Source organism: Sarcophilus harrisii, chromosome 4, assembly GCF_902635505.1.
Source record: "Sarcophilus harrisii chromosome 4, mSarHar1.11, whole genome shotgun sequence".
In the NCBI taxonomy this organism is placed as follows: domain Eukaryota; kingdom Metazoa; phylum Chordata; class Mammalia; order Dasyuromorphia; family Dasyuridae; genus Sarcophilus; species Sarcophilus harrisii.
This window is the reverse complement of record NC_045429.1, coordinates 255,266,512-255,287,117: the sequence shown is the minus strand read 5'-3', so window position 1 is coordinate 255,287,117 and position 20,606 is coordinate 255,266,512. Positions and strand designations below refer to the sequence as shown.

Below are 20,606 nucleotides of genomic sequence, written 5' to 3'. Positions count from 1 at the left end.
GGGGGGGAGGGATTATAAAGAGGATAAGTATCGGGATACAAGAGGGGTACATAAGTTTAAAAGGGGGAAAGAGGGTTGGGGAGGGAAGAATAAGTAAAGCTACAATCTGGGGTTATTAGGATGGCAGGAAATACAGATTTAGTAATTCTAACCGTAAATGTAAATGGGATGAACTCCCCATAAAGAGGAGGCAGATAGCAGACTGGATCAAAGTCAGAACCCTACAATATGTTGTTTACAAGAAACACATCTAAAGCAGGGGATGCATATAGAGTAAAAAGTAAAAGGCTGGAGCAAAATCTATTATGCTTCAGGTGAAGTCAAAAGTTAGGGTAGCCATCCTTATCTCAGATCAAGCAAAAGTAAAAATTGATCTAATTAAAAGAGATAAGGAAGGAAACTACATCCTGCTAAAGGGTAGCATAAACAACGAAGCAATATCAATATTAAACATATATGCACCAAGTGGTATGGCACTCAACTTCCTAAAGGAGAAGTTAAGAGAGTTGCAAGAAGAAATAGACAACAAAACTGTAATAGTAGGAGATCTCAACCTTGCACCTCAGAATTAGACAAATCAAACCAGAAAACAAATAAGAAAGAAATTAAAGAAGTAAATAGAATATTAGAAAATTTAGGTATATTGATCTTTGGAGAAAATTGAATGGAGATAGAAGGGAATATACTTTCTTCTCAGCAGTTCATGGAACCTATTCAAAATTGACCATATATTAGACATAAAGACCTCAAATTAAATGCAAGAAAGCAGAAATAGTAAATGCTTTCTTTTCAGATCATGATGCAATAAAAACTACATTCAACAAAAAGTTAGGGGAAATAGACCAAAAGTAATTGGAAACTAAACAATCTCATCTTAAAGAATGATTGGTGAAGCAGCAAATTATAGATACAATTAATAATTTCACTAAGATAATGACAATGATGAGACATCATACCAAAATTTGTGGGATGCAGCCAAAGCAGTAATAAGAGGGAATTTTATATCCTTAGAGGCTTGCTTGAATAAAACAGAGAAAGAAAAGATTAATGAATTGGGCTTGCAACTAAAAAAACTAAAAAAAGACCAAATTAAAAACCCCAATCAAATACTAAATTGGAAATTTAAAATTAAAAGGAGAAATTAAAAATATTGAAAGTAAAAAAACTATTGAACTAATTAATAAAACTAAGAGTTGGTTCTATGAAAAGCCAATAAAATAGATAAGCCTTTTGGTAAATCTGATTAGAAAAAGGAGGGAGGAAAATGAAATTAGTAGTCTTAAAATGAAAAGGAGAACTTTCCACCAATGAAGAGGAAATTAGAGAAATAATAAGGAATTATTTTGCTCAACTTTATGCCAATAAATTTGATAACCTAAGTGAAATGGATGACTACCTCCAAAAATACAGACTTCCCAGACTAACAGAGGAAGAAGTAAATTGCTTGAATAGTCCCATTTCAGAAAAAGAAATAGAACAGGCAATTAAACAACTCCCTAAGAAAAAATCCCTAGGACCAGATGGATTTACATGTGAATTTTACCAAACATTTAAAGAACAATTGGCCCCAATGCTATATAAATTATTTGATAAAATAGGGAATGAAGGATTCCTACCAAATTCCTTCTATGACACAGACATGGTACTGATACCTAAACCAGGTAGGCTGAAAACAGAGAAAGAAAATTATAGACCAATCTCCCTAATGAATATTGATGCTAAAATCTTAAATAAGATATTAGCAAAAGACTACAGAAATGATCTCCAAGATAATACACTATGATCAAGTAGGATTTATACCAGGAATGCAGGGCTGGTTCAATATTAGGAAAACTATCAATATAATTGGCCATGTAAATAACCAAATTAAAAAAACCATATGATCATCTCTAATAGATGCAGAAAAAGCATTTGATAAAATCCAACATCCATTCCTATTAAAAACACTTGAGAGTATAGGAATAAATGGACTTTTCCTTAAAATAATCAGCAGCATCTATTTAAAACTATCAGTAAGCATCATATGTAATGGAGACAAACTGCAACCATTCCCAATAAGATCTGAGTGAAACAAGGTTGCCCACTATCACGTTACTATTTAATATTGTATTAGAAACGCTAGCTATAGCAATAAGAGCTGAGAAAGAGATTAAAGGAATAAGAATAGGCAATGAGGAAGCCAAATTATCACCTTTGCCGATGACATGATGGTATACTTAGAGAACCCCAGAGATTCTAAAAAGTTATTAGAAATAATCCACAACTTTAGTAAAGTTGTGGTTATAAAATAAACCCCATAAGTCATCAAGCATTCTTATATATCACTAACAAAATCCAACAGTCAGAGTTACAAAGAGAAATTCCATTTAAAGTAACTACTGATAATAAAAATATTTAGGAATCTATCTGCCAAGGGAAATTCAGAAACTTTATGAGCAAAATTACAGACCACTTTTCACACAAATTAAGTCTGATCTAACCAATTGAAAAATATTAAATGCTCTTGGATAGGGCGAGCAAATATAATAAAGATGACAATATTACCTAAACTAATCTATTTATTTAGCACTATACCAATCAGACTCCCAAAAACTATTTTAATGATCTAGAAAAATAACAACAAAGTTCATATGGAAAACAAAAGGTCAAGAATTTCAAGGGAATTAATGAAAAAAATCAAATGATGGTGGCTTAGCTGTACCAGATCTAAAATTATATTATAGAGCAGCAGTTACTCAAAACTATTTGGTATTGGCTAAGGAAAGATTAGTTGATCAGTGGAATAGATTAGGGTCAACGGATAAAACAGTCAACAAATATAGCAACCTAGTCTTTGACAAACCCAAAGATCCCAGCTTTTGGGATAAGAACTTACTGTTTGATAAAAATTGCTGGGAAAATTGGAAACTAATATGGCAGAAACTAGGCATTGATCCATACTTAACACTCGACACCAAGATAAGGTCAAAATGGGTTCATGACCTAGGCATAAAGAATGAAATTATTAATAAATTAGAGGAACATAGGATAGTTTACCTCTCAGACCTGTGGAAGGGGAAGGTCTTTATGACCAAAGCTAGAACTAGAGATCATTACTGATCACAAAATAGAAAATTTCGATTATACCAAACTGAAAAGTTTTTGTACAAACAAAACTAATGCAGACAAGATTAGAAGGGAAGCAATAAACTGGGAAAAATATTTTTACAGTCAAAGGTTCTGATAAAGGCCTCATTTCCAAAATATATAGAGAATTAACTCTAATTTATAAAAATCAAGCCATTCTCCAATTGAAAATGGTCAAAGGTATGATGAACAGATAATTCTCAGATGAAGAAATTGAAACTATTTCTAGTCATATGAAAAAATGCTCCAAGTCATTATTAATCAGAGAAATGCAAATTAAGACAACTCTAAGATACTCACTACACACCTGTCAGATTGGACTAAGATGACAGGAAAAATAATGATGATTGTTGGAGGGATGTGGAAAACTGGGACATTGATTCATTGTTGGTGGAGTTGTGAAGAATCCAACCATTTTGGAGAGTAGTTTGGATCTATGCTCAAAAAGTTATCAAACTGTGCATACCTTTGATCCAGCAGTGTTACTACTGGGCTTATATCCCAAAGAGATTATAAAGAAGGGAAAGGGACCTGTATAGTGCACGAATGTTTGTGGCAGCCCTTTTGTAGTGGTAGAAACTGGAAACTGAATGGATGTCCACTCAGTTGGAGAATGGCTGAATAAATTGTGGTATATGAAAATTATGGAATATTACTGTTCTGTAAGAAATGACCAACAGGATGATTTCAGAAAGGCCTGAGAGACTTACACGAACTGATGCTGAGTGAAATGAGCAGGACCAGGAGATCATTATATACTTCTAACAATACTAGATGATGACCAGTTCTGATGGATCAGGCCATCCTCAGCAACGAGATCAACCAAATCATTTCTAATGGATCAGTAATGAACTGAACTAGCTATACCCAGAAAAAGAACTCTGGGAGATGACTAAAACCATTACATTGAATTCCTAATCCCTATAGTTATGCACACCTGCATTTTTGATTTCCTCACAAGCTAATTGTACAATAATTCAGAGTCTGATTCTTTTGTACAGCAAAATAATGTTTTGGTCATGTATACTTATTGTGTATCTAAGTTATATTTTAATATATTTTAACATCTACTGGTCATCCTGACATTTAGGGAGGGGTGGGGGGTAAGAGGTGAAAAATTGGAACAAGAGGTTTGGCAGTTGTTAATGCTGTAAAGTTACCTATGTATATATCCTGTAAATAAAGGGTATTAAATAAAAAAAAAAAAAAAAAAAAAAAAAAAGATAAATGATCAAAGTACAGGAACAGGTAGTTTTCAGATAAAAAATAAAAGCTACTATAGTTATATTTAAAAAAAAAAACTGCTTAGTTTCCCTAGCTGACAATTTGCTTTCTGAGCTGCACTTGAGTCTGGTCCACCAATCTGTTCCTCATGGAGCCAGGACTAAGAGTCTCAGCTGCTGATCTGCTGTGATTTAGACCCTCTTATTGACTTTCCTATACACCATCTAAGCTGAGCTGAACATCCCTTTTACTCCAGTGAGACTGACCTTTTTTGAAGTTCTTCCAATTTTTCTTGAGCTGGAGAGTCTTCATTTCATCAGACTTTATTCAGAGGTTTGGTTTTATGTGATTTTCCCTGAGTTTTTTTCTTCTTGATCTTTTCATCATCATGGTAGCTTTCTATAGTCAAGTTCTTTTTTGTTGTTTGCCCATTTTTCCAGATTTTTAAAAAAATCAAACTTTGTTTTAAAGATTTGTTCTGCTCCTTGGGTGATGGGGGTACTATCCCAAATTTCAGGGTTGGTTTTTTTGCTACTGTTTTCAGAGCTTGTTCAAGGAAGTGGTGGAGAGGAAGGGAATCTAAAAGTTTTCAGTTCTGTCAAGGTGTTTTGATCTAAGGAACTCATCTGTACTCTAAGTTTTGAGGACCCCTCCCCGACAGGTACTCTTCACTGTCCCTTAACTGTGATCCTTACCTGTGACCAAAAGTGCCTTTTTTCCTTTTGAGGTGGGTCACTTTTCTCCTATAATTTCAAGTACTAGTTCTCTTTTTTAAAACTCTAATGTAGACCAGAGTTCATGTGCCCTGGCAAATGACCTCAAGCACTCTTGCTTGAAACTAAGCCTAGGGCCCCTACCCCTCTGGGTTTAACTCTTCTTCACCCTGGGACTTCAACCCAAAAATCTGTATAAGCAATGCAACAAGATCCTGCTCCCAGTGACAGCAAAGTGTCTTCTGATCCTTTCTTCTGACAAGTTATTTGACTACTCCCTTAGTGCTTATGGGATAAAAATTGCTACAGTTGTAACTACTTCCCAAACCTACTGGTAGTTGTCATGGCATGGCCAGCACTGCATTGCACTTTGGCCTGTTTCTTTGATGGGATGGACCTTATGCTCATTTCTTAATCAGTTATGGGCTGGAAAATTCTTTCATTCCACTCTTTTGTTTTGCTCCTTCAAAATTCATTTTTCCATTGGAATTTTGGAGAGTTCAGTTGAGCTTTTGCCTTTGCCCTACAATATTGGCCCCAGTCCCTGCCACATTCCCATTTATTCCTTTTATAGCTAAACTTTTTTTTCTCTAAGTATTTAGCATAATTTTCTGCCCATAGTATATGTTTAATACATATATTGTGTCTTTGAATGCAGTAATAGGCTTTAGAAATGTATGTAATAGACTTGCAGAGCAATAAGAACAAGAAAAATAACAATATTAACTGCTAATTTTTAAAACATTATCTATCTGTGTATCTATGTGTCTGTGTATACTAAAATATGCATATAGTGTATACTATATTTTAGATGTGTCATAATTATATATATATATATATATATATATATATATATATATATACATACACACAAACATTCATATATAAAACTTCTCTATCTGTAGCAGTTGGGGTATTGTGAAAATTTCATTTCCACCAGGACATCCTTTTGTTCTTCACCTACATACAATGTTCACTCTATTCAGTCTTGGAAACCCTGGACTTTAAGAATATGGAAGATATATTACTTTTTATGATAATCATTCTGTCTTTGAACACTGACCCTGGAATTCCAGGAACATATTATTTAAAGTTAAGACTTGGGTTCAGATTTAGGCTTCGCAAAAAAGGTAAGTGAAAGAAATGGTAGGTTATAATATATATTAGGCAATGAGCAATATAAATCAAGTACAGGACAGAAATTTTATAAAAATTTACATGTGCATATTAATTACAAAAGAAATTAAAATGTGATTATACTAACTACAAATATAATATTATGTTGATACTTTTAAAAAGTACCTATATTTTATTTTTTGAGTTGGTAATTAGAAATTTTAAATTATATTTTGACTCTACAAATAATTTCTAGTATATGTTTCTACCAGGCCAGGCAGAGTCAGTTTGCATCTTCTCCAAAAGCATTGGGATGCTTCCCTGAAATTCTTACTAAGGTTCAGCTCTGATTCAGTGAGATCCAAAACTTCCATACTTGTTATATTCATAAGGTTACTTTCAAGCCTGAGATTATGTTACCCAAGAATTATGCTTAAGCATCTTTCAGGGGTCCTCAAATTATGGCCCATGGGCCAGATGCAGCAGCTGAGGACATTTATCCTCCTCAACCAGGGCTATGAAATTTCTTTATTTAAAGGCCCAGAAAACAAAGTTTTTGTTTTTACTATAGTCTGGCCCTCCAACAGTCTGAGGGACAGTGAACTGGCCCCCTATTTAAAAAGTTTGAGGACCCCTGATCCTAGTCAGATAAATAAAGACAAAGTGGAAAAGATGTCCAGCTCACTCAGTCATGTTCATGTTCCATATGATATAAATATAAATTACCTCTTGAGGTCCTCCCACATTCCCTTTAATTATTTAGCCTTTTATTCCTTCCAAAAAAAAAGATAATTAAAAAATATTGGCATGTTGGCCCATTGATGTTCAAGGCCATCCTGGAAAGTGTATCCTTCCTAGGAAACCACTTGACCCTGGTTTAATGTAATAGACTTATCAGATACTTCTCTCTTGTTGAAACTAATTCATATCAAGTGTGAGAATATGTTATATCTAGGTATAATTTAGTTTTATATGATGATAATTAATACTTTAATCCAAAATAATTATTTCTAAAGGCAAGTTTTTGGATATTGGAAATAAAATGGTAAAAAGTACAGGACCTCAAATAACACACCAAAAATCACATTTACATATATATTATATATATATACACACATATATAAATGCACTCACATATATATATATATATATATACATACATATAAACACACACATATGTATATTCTTCCTTTTTGCAAGAACATCTATGAATATAAAGTTTATTATTAAAGAATTGTGCCATGCCAATTATATGGGAAAATATGACTTCTTACGATCACAGATTAAAAGATGGACATGATATTGGAGGTTGCTGATTTGAGCACAATCATTTTATGAAAAAGAAAACAAATCCAATGCTGTTATTGATTTACCAAATGTCATATTGCTTAAATTATTTGTCCAGACAACTAACGAAAGTCTGATTCCATATTTGAACTCAAGTCTTTCTGACTCCAGGTAATGAGCCATCTAGCTAGTAAATGAATATTTGGTGAATTGACCTTAATTTGGAAATAATTCATTCTGATAAAGATAATAATTTTTTGAGATTCAGTACGAGGAGATCTTTGGAAGAGAACGGAGAGGGTCATATGGTTATACAGGACTTTAAAAAGAATTGAAAAATTCAAAAACTTGTTATTTTAGGATACATACTGCTCATTAAGTTGTAAGAAGTCTGACAGTTCTTCCTTTTCTTTTTTTTTTTATTTTGAAACATCCTTTATCTAGATGGGGAATACTCAGAGGAGCACAAGGAAAAAAAGAAAAATTTTGGGTATGTAAACATTTTCAATTAATTTCCAATTAGAGTATAAGAAGAAACACTTTTATTTATCTGCAGACTTACTTTTGTAAATCACTGAAACAAGATCATGATTTTGATGTTTCTCTAGCACAGAATCCATCATACTCACTAATTCATATTAATAGTTTCCTTCACTTTTACTCCTAAGGTTAAAAAATAACAATAACAATTTTAAAAAGAACAGCATTTAATATTATTCTCGCACATACTTATTAAAAACATATCATGAAATGCAATAGCAAGGCAGTATAAAAAGAATGAATCAAATATTAAAAGCCCATGGTGTTCATTCTTAAATGAATGTCACCCTCAACATGAATACAAGGAGAAAATGGAACATCATTTCCTACTTACTTCCTGAGTCTTTAACATAATGTAGAAGGGTAACTTCATACCCTCACAGAAAGACCCTATGGGATTTTATTTTCTTCTAAATAACACTTTTAAGAATGTTTACTTCCTGCTAGATACAAGAGAGAAACATCATATAGTTTATTGATGGTTTTTCATGGCACAAAAGTTGTTGTCCAGAGTATAGCACTTAGTGCTGTAGGGTGTAGGCTGAGATCTCTTAATATTGCAATTTCCTCTGCAGGTTATGCCAGCTTTGGCATTGTATCTACATGGCTGGCATTTTTTTTCATCTTGTTCTCTCTCTTTCTTCCAACCAATCCCTACATAAGGAGAATCCTAGCCTTAAAAATGTTTTGTCAATACCTTTTGTTTTGATATAGAAGTTATTTCCCCTTTCTAAATAATGTTTTAATTTTTTCTAATTATATGTAAAGATAGTTCTGAACATTCATTTTTGTAAGCTTTTGGGTTCCAAAATTTTTTTGTCACTCTCTGTCTCCCCTTCCTAAGACAGAAAGCAATTGGAAATAAGATTATACATATACAACCATATTAAACATATACCAACATTAGCTATGTTGTAAAAGAAGAAACAAAACAAAAGAGAAAAAAATGAGAAAGAATAAAAAAGAAAGACAAAGTAAAAACAGTATATATTGAGTTACATTCAGACTCCATATTTTATTCTCTGGATATTAGCATTTTCCATCATAAGTTTCTTAGAATTTTCTTGGATCATTGCATTGTTGAGAAGAGCTAAGTCTATCATAGTTGATCATAAGCCAATGTTGCTCTTGCTGTGTACAGTGTTCTCTTGGTTCTACTCACTTCACTCAGCATGAGTTCATGTAAATCTCTCCAGGTTTTTCTGAAATCTGCCTGTTCATCATTTCTTATAGAACAATAGCATTCTATCATATTCATATACGATAAGTTGTCCAGCCATTGCTTAATTGACTGTTATCCACTCAATTTCCAATTCTTGTCAACATAAAAATTATTTTTAATATCTAATGTCACCATTAGTCATCACCTTATAACAACAACATAAAATCCTTAGTTAATTTAAAGATATGCCTATGAAAAGCACACTCATTTTAAGCAATATTTTTTGGTGATACTGTCACACTACTAAGCCAACATTCAAGCTTTTAGGAGACACAATACAAAGAAAATTTCCTTCATGGGAAATATTCTCCCAGCCATAAATATCATAATGATGAGTGGATGGGGAAAACTTTTGCAGATATCATTTTGTTGTTCATTTAATATTTTTCATATATTATAGGATTATGACAATGAGTATCTGGTTCAAAAACATTTTCTTTATAATATTCTGTGGTTTGAAGCTTAGTCTTTCTGCTTTCCTGTTCATTCTTACTATCTTCTATTTTGTGTTCTATTCAAGTATGCTCCTCTTTTCTACTTTTATCCAACTGAGCTGGGTCACAATGACTGATGCTAGGACATAACTATTCTTATTGAATCATCCTATTCAGTTAGAATCCTACTCCCAAATCAATACTATCTTTATTTTTTTGAAAGTAGAAATGATTTAATTTTGACCTATGATCATTAGATTAACATTATTTCTATTAGTAATTTTTTTTAAATATGTGAATTCTTTATAAAAATAGTGTGGAGTAGATAGTCCAAACAAAATAAAACTTCCAAAAAGATCACCCTCATAGAATTTTAGATTGAAATCTTAAAAGTTAAAGTTTTCATTGAGATATTTATAGTGTTCCTGGCATATAATATGCATCTATAATTGTGTTTTCTCTCCCTCTCCTGCTCTTTTCCACTGTTCTCTATTCTTACCACCACTGTGTCTTTTAAAATTCATAGTTATTAAATACAGTGAAAAAGACAGAGTCTTCTAAGTAATATCCTATTTATTTTTTGGGAAAAATTAAACAACAACAATATGATTTCAGAGAAACACCGGAAGTCTCATATTAAATGAATATATAATAAAGTGAAAAGAGCTAAAAGAATATTTTTACCACAAATATAATAAAATGAACATTTTCAAACTCATATATACAGATGGAAAGATGCAATGTCCAGATTAGCTCTTTTGGGGAACTCTGGATGAGCCTTGGTCTTAGGTGGAGGAGTGAGGAAGGCAAAATACTCACCAGGGGAAATCTCTGTTTCTATCTCCATCTTCTGTGTCTTTACTGTGTCTGTGTCTGAGTACAAGAATGATATCTGAATCTGAAATATGAGATCTTGTTTCAGTCCTCTCAGCTCTTAAATACCTCAGTATGATCACATCATTACATCACACTAATTATATGCTAATTAGAGTGATTACATCATTACATCACACTAAGTACATGCCAATTAGAGTGATTACATCATTATATCACACTAAGTATGTGTGAACTAGAGAATCATCATCTCATCAATCACACTGAGTAAGCATTCTGCTGTAAGTATCCTTGCTTCATGTACAACACAGGTGGCCACACCATCCTTGCTTGACTTGTCTGAGAAGAAGTGAGAAATTACATAGGGAAATATGGGGAGCCAAACCAGATATTTTTAGCAAGTTTTCTCTGGGCTGAAGGGGCTTATACCTCATTCAGAGTTCTTCCACTCTCTGTGGCCCTCTACGTCTTCCACTTTCTTTTGTTTTACTTGAAACAAGTATACATAAATCCATCAGCATGGGAGGTATTACACAAGAACATAGTAATATAACACAGACTAGTAGTGATGTAACAAACTATGTGAATCAACATGAGGAATTATACATGTCCATAAGTTTTAGAAAGAGGGTGTATTAAATAACACATACACCTCCTTCAGCAGCCAAGAGATAGTCCAAAACTAATCTATTGTCCATTACTTCCTGTGTCAGGGAAACCAATGATTCCTGCAGGTTTTGAAGCCCTGAAACAGTCTCATCAACAATTTTTGATGTTCATGAGTCATTTGCCTTACACATTGGGTTAACAGCCATGCTCTTTCAGTGGCACGTGTAGTCAGAGATGGAACCACCAGATGTTTCTTGGGTGTTTTCCCTTGTTTCAGGGGTCTGCTCCATCTCTCTTTGATAGAGAAGGCAAATATGGCTCATGGGTACCCATCTGATTTCTTCTCTATCTGTAGAGATACAAGCAAAGCCTCTCCCCCACACAGTAAAACTGTCTATTTGCTTCCATTCACCATTTTTCTGGATCTCTCCACATCACCTGGCGATTATCTAATGATGGTGGAGCTGCTTGCCATGGACACTGCTCTTCCAGTGGGTTATAAAACCTGTAAGCCAGAGCCAGTGCATCTTTGTCAAAAATAAAAAAAAATAATAATGTAGAGAGCTAAATTTAGGAATTCTCTAGGGTTACCTGTGGCTCTATCTTTCTTTTGTTTTTGGAGAGTGTCTTGATGGCTCTGTTTCTCCTTTCTATTATTGCCTGTCCTTGAGGAGTTAAAGGTATGCCAGTGGTGTGTAAAATCTGATACTGTTCACAAAAGTATCCAAAATGTTTAGAAGTATATGCAGGTCCATTATGTTTTTATTGCTTATAGTATACACATGATTGGAAAAGCTTGTATAAGGAATTCAGTAACCACTCACGCAATCTGTTTTGCTACTGGTCTTGCAAAACATAAATACTGAAAAGGTGTCTACTGCAACATGGATAAAAGACAGATGACCAAAATATTTTATAATGGGTCACATCCATTTATGAAATTTCATTGGGTCTCAACCACTAGAGTTCTTCCCTGGAAGGAGCATAGGATTTTGGAAAGGAAGACAAGCTATGCAGGCTTTACTATGCTCCTAGCTTCCTCTTTTGTTATCCCAAATTGCAAATGTAAAGCTTGAGCAACCTGATGATATTTAAAATGAGATTCTTGGGCTGCCTGAAATAAAGGAGTATTGGCTAACATGGTTAGAAGGCTATTTACCTTTGAATGTCCATAAAAAATAGGACCTGGAAGTTCACTATTAGAGCGGATATGCAAGATATAAATCTTACTTTGAGGCTTTAATACTTGCTCTTGAATTTCCTTAAAGAGCTTATATATATTAGAAGCTACAAATTTTATTTTGGCTGTGGAAATTCTTTGTACCACACCTACTGAATAAGCTGAATCAGATATTATATTTACATCTCCTGGATAATAAGAGCTAGCATGATTGCATACAATTCATTCTGCTGAGTGGATTGAAAAGGAGTTCTGACTACTTTCTTTATAGTTAAGTCATGAGAGTATACGGCACAAATGTTATATTTGCATACATCTGTAAAAATAGGTGGTCCTTTAAGAGGAAGCTTAGAAATCTTCTTCAAAAATCCATCGCCAATTATGTAATAGCCAGATTATCTTTATTGGATATGTGTGTATAAAATTTGGAGCTGTGGCCAATAAAATTTGCCACTCTGGAATGGTTTCACAGCATACATTAATTTGTGCATTGGTATAAATTTGCATATCTTGTCAAGTCTTATCCCAGATAATTATATTACTTCCTTAATGACCTTTAATAAGATTGTAGCTACAAGCACTGGGTAAGGAAGGAGTCAGTCTTTGGTTTGGTTGTGCTGAGAGATTCAGCCACTCTATCACACTGTGTCTTTGATGAAAAATTGCTGTGGGTGCCTCTTTTGTAGCAAAAACTGATATTTCCAAGGGTTTCTGAGTGACTCTTTCAACCACATTGGATAAAGCCAATTCAACCTCTTTAAAAGTCTCTTGACCTTCTTTTGTAAGCTGGCATGGTGAATTTAGGGCAGTGTTTCCCATTACAATGTTATATAATGGTTGTAATTAATAGCTAGTTAAGCCTAACCCTGGATGCATCCATTGGATATCTCCTATCAATTTCTGAAAGTCATTTAAGGTGTTCAATTTCTCTGTTCTTAAAGAAAGTTTTTATGTTGTAAGCACCTTGGGATATACTTCATGTCCCAAATATTGAAAAGGAGCATGCATTTATATTTTTTCTGGAGCTATATGCAATTTGTAGATATGTTTCTAATATTTGCTCCTCAGGTGCACACCCCAAAATGTCATCCATGTAATGTAATAACATAACTTTTGGAAATGCTTTTCTTACTGGAGTAAGAGATTGTCTCCAGATGAAGCCACAGAAAGTGATATACCCTGGTCCCTATCACACAAGACTCTCCTAAAAGAAATTTAAAAGGATCTTTAAAAAGCTAGTAAATCAAGAGAGGAGGAAGTAAATTGCTTAAATAGTCCCATTTTAGAAAAAGAAATAAAACAACTCCCTAAGAAAAAATCCCCAGGACCAGATGGATTTACATGTGAATTCTACCAAACATTTAAAGAACAATTAACTACAAAACTATATAAACTATTTGAAAAAATAAAGAATGAAGGATTCCTACCAAATTCCTTTTATGACACACACATGGTACCTAAAACAGGTAATAATAAAATACCTAAAACAGGTAAGATGAAAACAGAGAAAGAAAATTATAAACCAATCTCCCTAATGAATATTGATGCAAAAGTCTTAAATAAAATATCAACAAAAAGATTACAGAAAATCATCCCCAGGATAATACACCATGACCAAGTAGGATTTATACCAGGAATGTGGGACTGGTTCATAATTAGCATAATTGATTATATCAATAACCAAATTAACAAAAACCATATGATCATCTCAATAGATGCAGAAAAAGCATTTGATAAAACCCACCACCTATTCCTATTAAAAACACTAGAGAGTATAGGAATAAATGGACTTTTCCTTAATATAGCTAGAAGCATCTATCTAAAACCATCAGTAAGCATCATATATAATGGGGAGAAACTGGAAGCATTCCCAGTAAGATCAGGAGTGAAACAAGGTTGCCCACTACTACCATTATTATTCAATATTGTATTAGAAATACTAGCTTTGGCAATAAGAGATGAGAAAGAGATTAAAGGAATTAGAGTAGATAATGAGGAAACCAAATTATTACTCTTTGCAGATGATATGATGGTATACTTAGAGAACCATAGAGAATCAACTAAAAAGCTATCAGAAATAATCCACAACTTTAGCAAAGTTGCAGGATACAAAATAAATCCATATAAATCATCAGTATTTTTATATATCACTAACAAAATCCAACAGCAAGAGATACAAGAGAAATTGCATTTTAAATAACTGTCAATAGTATAAAATATTTGGGAATTTATCTGCCAAGGGAAAGTCAGGAACATTATAAGCAAAACTGTAAAACAGTTTCCACACAAATAAAGTCAGATCTAAGCAACTGGAAAAATATCAAGTACTCATAGATAGGCTGAGCGAATATAATAAAGATGACAATACTCAATTTTACTGAATTAGAAAAAGTAAAACAAAATTTATCTGGAAGGACAAAAGTTCAAAGGAATTAATGAAAATACAAGCAAAGAAAGGTGGTCTAGCTGTACCAAATCTAAAACTATATTATAAAGCAATAGTCATCAAAACCATATGATACTGGTTAGAAATAGAGAAGTCAATCAGTGGAATAGGTTAGGTTGACAAAACAATATAGCCGATGACTATAACAATCTAGTATTTGACAAAGCCCCAGATTTTGGTGTAAGAATTCACTATTTGACAAAAACTGCTGAGATAATTGGAAACTAGCATGGCAGAAAATAGGCATAGACCTACACCTAACATCATATAGTAAAATAAGATCAAAATGGGTTCAAGATCTAGACATAAAGAATGATATTATAAACAAATTAAAAGAACATACTATAGTTTACCTCTCGTATTTTTGGAGGAGGAAGAAATTTGTGTCCAAAGAAGAACTACAGACCATTATTGATCATAAAATAGATAATTTTGATTATATTAAGTTAAAAAGTTTTTGTACAAACAAAACCAATGCAGACAAGATTAAAAGGGAAGTGATAACTAACATTTTTACATGTAACATTTTTACATCCAAAGGATCTGATAAAGGCCTCATTTCTAAAATATATAGAGAATTGACTTAAATTTATAATAGTTTAAGCCATTCTCCAATTGATAAATGTTCAAAGTATACGAACAGACAATTTTCTGATGAAGACATTGAAACTATTTGTAGCCCCATTAAAAGGTGCTCCAAATCACTATTGATCAGATAAATGCAAATTAAGTCAATTCTGAGATAGCACTACACACTTGTCAGATTGGTTAAGATGACAGGAAAAGATAATGATGAATCTTGAGGGGATGTGGGAAGACTGCAACATTGATAACATTGTTGGTGGAACTGTGAACAGATGCAACCACTCTGGAGAGCAGTTTGGAACTATTCCCCCAAAGTTATCAAAATGTGCATACCCTTTGATCAAGCAGTGTTTCTGCTGGGCTTATATCCCAAAGACATCTTAAGGGAGGGAAAGGGATCTACATGTGCAAAAATCTTTATGGTACCCCTCTTTGTAGTGACCAGAAACTGGAAACTGAGTGGATGGCCATCAATTGAAGAATGGCTGATTAAATTATGGTATATGAATGCTATGGAATACTATTTTTCTGTAAGAAACCATCAGCAGAATGATTTCAGAGAGGCTTGGAGAGATCTACATGAACTGACGCTAAGTGAAATGAGCAGAACTAGATCATTATATGCAGCAACAACAAGATTATATGACAATCACTACTGACAAACATGAGTCTCTTCATCATTGAGATGATTCAAAACAGTTCCACTTGTACTGTGATGAAAAGAGCCATCTACATCCAGAGAGAGAACCATGGGATCAGAGCATGGAACACACCATAGCTTTCTCACTCTCTCTGTTATTATTTGCTTGCATTTTGTTTTCTTTCTCAGTTTTTCTTTTTCTTCCTTTTTGATCTGATTTTTCTTGTGCAACAAGATAACTGTATATGTATGTATTAATATATTGGATCTAATATATATTTCAACATATTAAACATGTATTGGACTACCTGCCAGCTAGGGGATGGGGTTGGGAGAAGAAGGGGAAAATTTGAACAAAAGGTTAGGCAAGGGTCAATGTTGAAAAAATTACCCCACCATATGCTTTTTTAAATAAAAAGTTTTAATAATAAAAAAATCAAAGTGATCTATAGTCATATTACAATGCCTTAAGTGGCTTTTATTAGATAAATACAAAATAAAATATCTCTAAGTTACCTAAGTTCATACCTATTAGAGCAGCTAATATGACAGAAAAGTAAATGGAGCAGTTTTGAAGGGGATTTGGAAAAGCTAGGGTATTAATGGACTTCAGTTTACACTGAATAATTTTGAAGTACTTTGAGCCGATAATTTTGGATACCACTTTGGAATTATGTCTAAAAGGCAAAAAAGCTCAACATATCCTTTGTCCCAGTAATTCCATTATTGAATCTATACTTCAAAGAGATCAAAAGAAAAGAATCTATTGAACAAAAATATTTATACCAGCTCTTTTTTTGTTGGCAAAGAACTAGAAATTGAGGGATGCCCTATCAGTTAAGAATGCTGAACAAATTGTGATATATTATTCTGATGAACCATCCTTGTGCTACATGAAAAGATAAGTGGGCAGATTTCAGAAAAAAAACCTGAAAAAGTTTACCTGAACTGATGCAAAGCAAAGTGAACAGAACGAAGATAACATTGTACATGCGAACAAAAATATTGTAGTGTCAACTATGAAAAACTTTACGATTCGCAGCAATATAATGGTGTAAGACAATTCTGAATAACCTATGATAAAAAAATGATATTCACCTTCAGAGAAAAAATTTCTTTGGTCTAGATGCAGATTTAAAATCAATTTTTAAAAATGTTTTTTCTTGTTTTTTTTAATTGCTTATGTTTTTTCATAGCATGTCTAATAATGAAATATGTGCTGCATATCTAAGTAACTTTTAAATTGCTTGACTTTTCAATTAATGAAGAGAATTTTGAACTCCAAACTTTAAAATGGACATCAAAATTATTTATATATAATTGGTAGAAATATAAAAAAGAAATTCAGAAGGAAATTTTCAAAGAAATTACTGATGCAAAGCAGTACAATTGAAATTTAATGATTTTAGACATTTTTCCCTTTTAACTTTCCCACACCAAAAACTTTTTGTCTGAACATAAGTTTTCCATTCTTTTTGATTTTTACTTGTATTTAAGGGAATGTTTAGAATGTTAATGGAATCTCACAGCCTTCAGAATATGTGTCATATTTTAAAATGTGATTAAATTGATAAATTGATTATTCTACTAAAGTTGAACTAGAAAATGGATACATTCTTCACAGATTGGTTGAAGGCGTTCTCATACTTGTGAAATTGTGGATCCTGAACTTGTTGGTTTCGTAAAATTCTTGCCTCCTTCCTTATGTTTTCTGTTATATGTTAGTTTACTTATGATATTTAGCCAATTTTCTTGGATGATTAGAAACCTAAAAGATCATATAATTTAAAAACTGCTGTCACAAACTTTGCAATTGTCTTATTTCTAGATAATTAAATGTTCATTCTTTACTGGAAACAATATATTAATGTTATATACCAAAATTAAGTTCTGAATTAGTCAGACCTTACTCTGGAAAGACTACAAATATTATAAAGAGATTTTGAAAATAAAATTTCCCAAGGCATCTGTTGTTTAACACAGAGTCACCTGATAGATAGAACAAATAATTGGTATTTAGCAAGCCCAGATTCCAGTTAGTTTTGATTTTCCCTATTGTACTCACTCCATAAGGAAAATGATAGGAATATGAAGGCAAATTTAGGATTTTCTAAGAGGTATGAATGTATTCACACTATACCCAGACTTTGCCCAAGGGATATATCTTGCTTTTCTTTTTTGCAAAATGTTTGTTCATTTGTCATCATATACAGAGGCATATATACTCATGGCAATTGAGCAAAATAAGTAGATGAGTAAATATTGGGGAATAGAAGAGAAAATACCTGTTACTGGATGACTCTACCACATTATTAAAATGGAGGCTAACAGCCAGAATTTTGTTGTATCACTGGGTCCAAATGAATAAAATAATAAAAGATGAAAATTACAATATATGTGATGCTTTATAAATACTTATTTTACTACATTTTTTTCTAACCAATCAATTACATTTAAGTGTTGTGTTTTTTATGTAGGATTGTAGCAGTTTACAAGTAACCTACCTGAATAGTTACACTTCTGTTTCTCTGCAGATTGCTGCCAATTCCTGGGGAAAGTCATGGGGAGAGAATGGTTATTTTAGGATTCTTCGTGGAGTGAATGAATCTGACATTGAAAAGTTGATTATCGCTGCTTGGGGACATTTGACAAGTTCAGATGAATCATAACATATCATTAAATTTGCATGATGCCTTGCATTTTTAAGTAAACTCCTTAAAATCAGGTTTTACAACTTCAGGTTCCCGGTAACATTGGAATGCATATGTCCTAACCTGTAATTAACTCATATCTGTTTTTTGTTTTAACTCAGCACTATAGTGCTGCTTTCTTTCTCTCACTGAGTTACAAAAAATATTAATATGGCACAGCAGTAGTATAAGCTACACAATTTTTTTTGAAGTGTCTCATCTCTTTTTCCTTCTTTATTGTTAGTGTTTTTAATGGCCCACCATCTGTGATAAGACATAATTTCTCAGCATTATTTGCCTCAAATGATGAGAATACCCATTAGCACAAATATCTTCATATTGCACATCATATCTTCAGTGGTGGAAATCTCAAAAGCTGAAAAAAATAGGGAGGTGATCCTACTGATTCTTTTCTATATGTGTATTTTTCCCACAGTGATATTTTCCTTAATACAAATGTGGCCCATGTGCCACTGAATACAGTGAAAATCTAATTTCACTTTTGTTTCTCCCAATGTTTCTCTCAATTGCCATTATCACTCATATTTTTGGGGAGTAGCAAACAATTTCTTTCCAGTCTGTGCCTGACTTACATGACATGATAAACAGTAAAATCCCTATAGAGTAACCAATGATTACTGCAGTTCTATACATAACAAAATACGGTAGGAAATAGACGTCATGTATTGTGAAAAGGAGAAGGGCTAAGAAAAGAAAACCTCCTCTTTCCTGATTTTAATGCTTCTAAAACTTATTTGAAGCTTATAAAAATTAGCCACACAGCTGTAATTTGAAAGATTATACATTTTTTTCCCTACCTGAAAACAGCATCATGATGCCCTGAGTCAGAAAGAATAAATATTCCCTTTTCACAATCATTTCACAGTTCACTGCTTGAGTTTCTGAAAAGTAAACTCAATTGGTGCTAATTTGCATCTAATCTTGATTCCAGTTTTCAACAGTTGTAGAAACAAAAAAATAGTGTCATCATAATGACTGGGCAAGGGGATAATCTCATAATAATTTAGTGACCTTTAGAAATGGCAAAATAATAAAAATGAAGACCCAAAGCTATTCATTATACAAATGACAATGGTGAATTGTAGTGACTTACTTCACTAGAGTTGCAAGGATGAGTTAAACATTGATACCTAGCCCATTTCTTTGATATTCAGGTGCTTGGTTCTTAACATTGTAACATTTTTCAGCTTAATTTTTGTATAGGGTTAAAATTCCCCAATTATGTTGATGAAGACTTATTTTGATCAGGATTTTGAGAATGTGAGATATAAAGCAAAAGACACATCATAGAGGAAAGAGGATTAGATTGAGAATTAGGAGACTTGAATTGTAGTCCAATTTTTTCTCTTTGACTTATTTTATTATCTTAACCAATCCATTTTAATTGCTTTAACTACAAGGCCCCTGATTTCTTTATCCAGAAAAATATAAACTAAGCAATTCTTAAGTTCCCTTCCATCTCTAATATTTGATCATTCTAAGATAACAAATATCGAGAAGTTTACTGCTAGGCCTTGTCTGGTGTTTGGTGAAGTGTATGAAATTTACTTTCACAATAATATGTATAAGACTCTGAACTCTATCAATTTTGTCTGTGTTTCCTTATAGTAAAAAAAGGAAAATAAAAGAAAAGGGTGGCATGAGCAAAACCAAAATCCACTCCCCAAAAATAAACTTTGAGATCCATTATTTTAAGAGAACATTTAACAGCTTTCTAATCAAAAAGAGTTTCTATTCACAGAATTGGAACACATCAGAGATAAAAGAGACCTCAGGAGTCAGCTATATAATTGATGTTTGAGTAATAATCTCTTCTACATTACTGTTGACTCATGTTGCACTTAAATTCACTTGTGTTCCCCAGATCTCTTCATACTGACTGTTCTTCATCCATCCCTCCAGAATCTTGTACTTTTGAAATTGAGTTATTAATCTGTGT

General features: G+C 32.9%; 1 protein-coding gene and 1 long non-coding RNA gene across 2 annotated transcripts in view; one reads left to right on the top strand and one right to left on the bottom strand.

Moving 5' to 3' along the window:
- Positions 1 to 20,439, top strand: part of TINAG (tubulointerstitial nephritis antigen) — a 175,227-nt gene extending 154,788 nt beyond the window's left edge. The window contains exons 10-11 of the mRNA XM_031964710.1: positions 7,911 to 7,956; positions 18,491 to 20,439. Coding sequence (XP_031820570.1) covers positions 7,911 to 7,956; positions 18,491 to 18,625 — 181 coding nt within the window. The 3' untranslated portion in view covers positions 18,626 to 20,439. The remainder of the gene's footprint in view (positions 1 to 7,910; positions 7,957 to 18,490) is intronic.
- Positions 7,355 to 18,506, bottom strand: LOC116423183. The gene is made up of 3 exons (XR_004233674.1): positions 18,461 to 18,506; positions 10,482 to 10,560; positions 7,355 to 8,129 (listed from the first exon to the last, which is right to left on the bottom strand). It is a non-coding gene; the product is annotated as an uncharacterized LOC116423183 (long non-coding RNA).
- Positions 20,440 to 20,606: the final 167 nt, after the last annotated feature.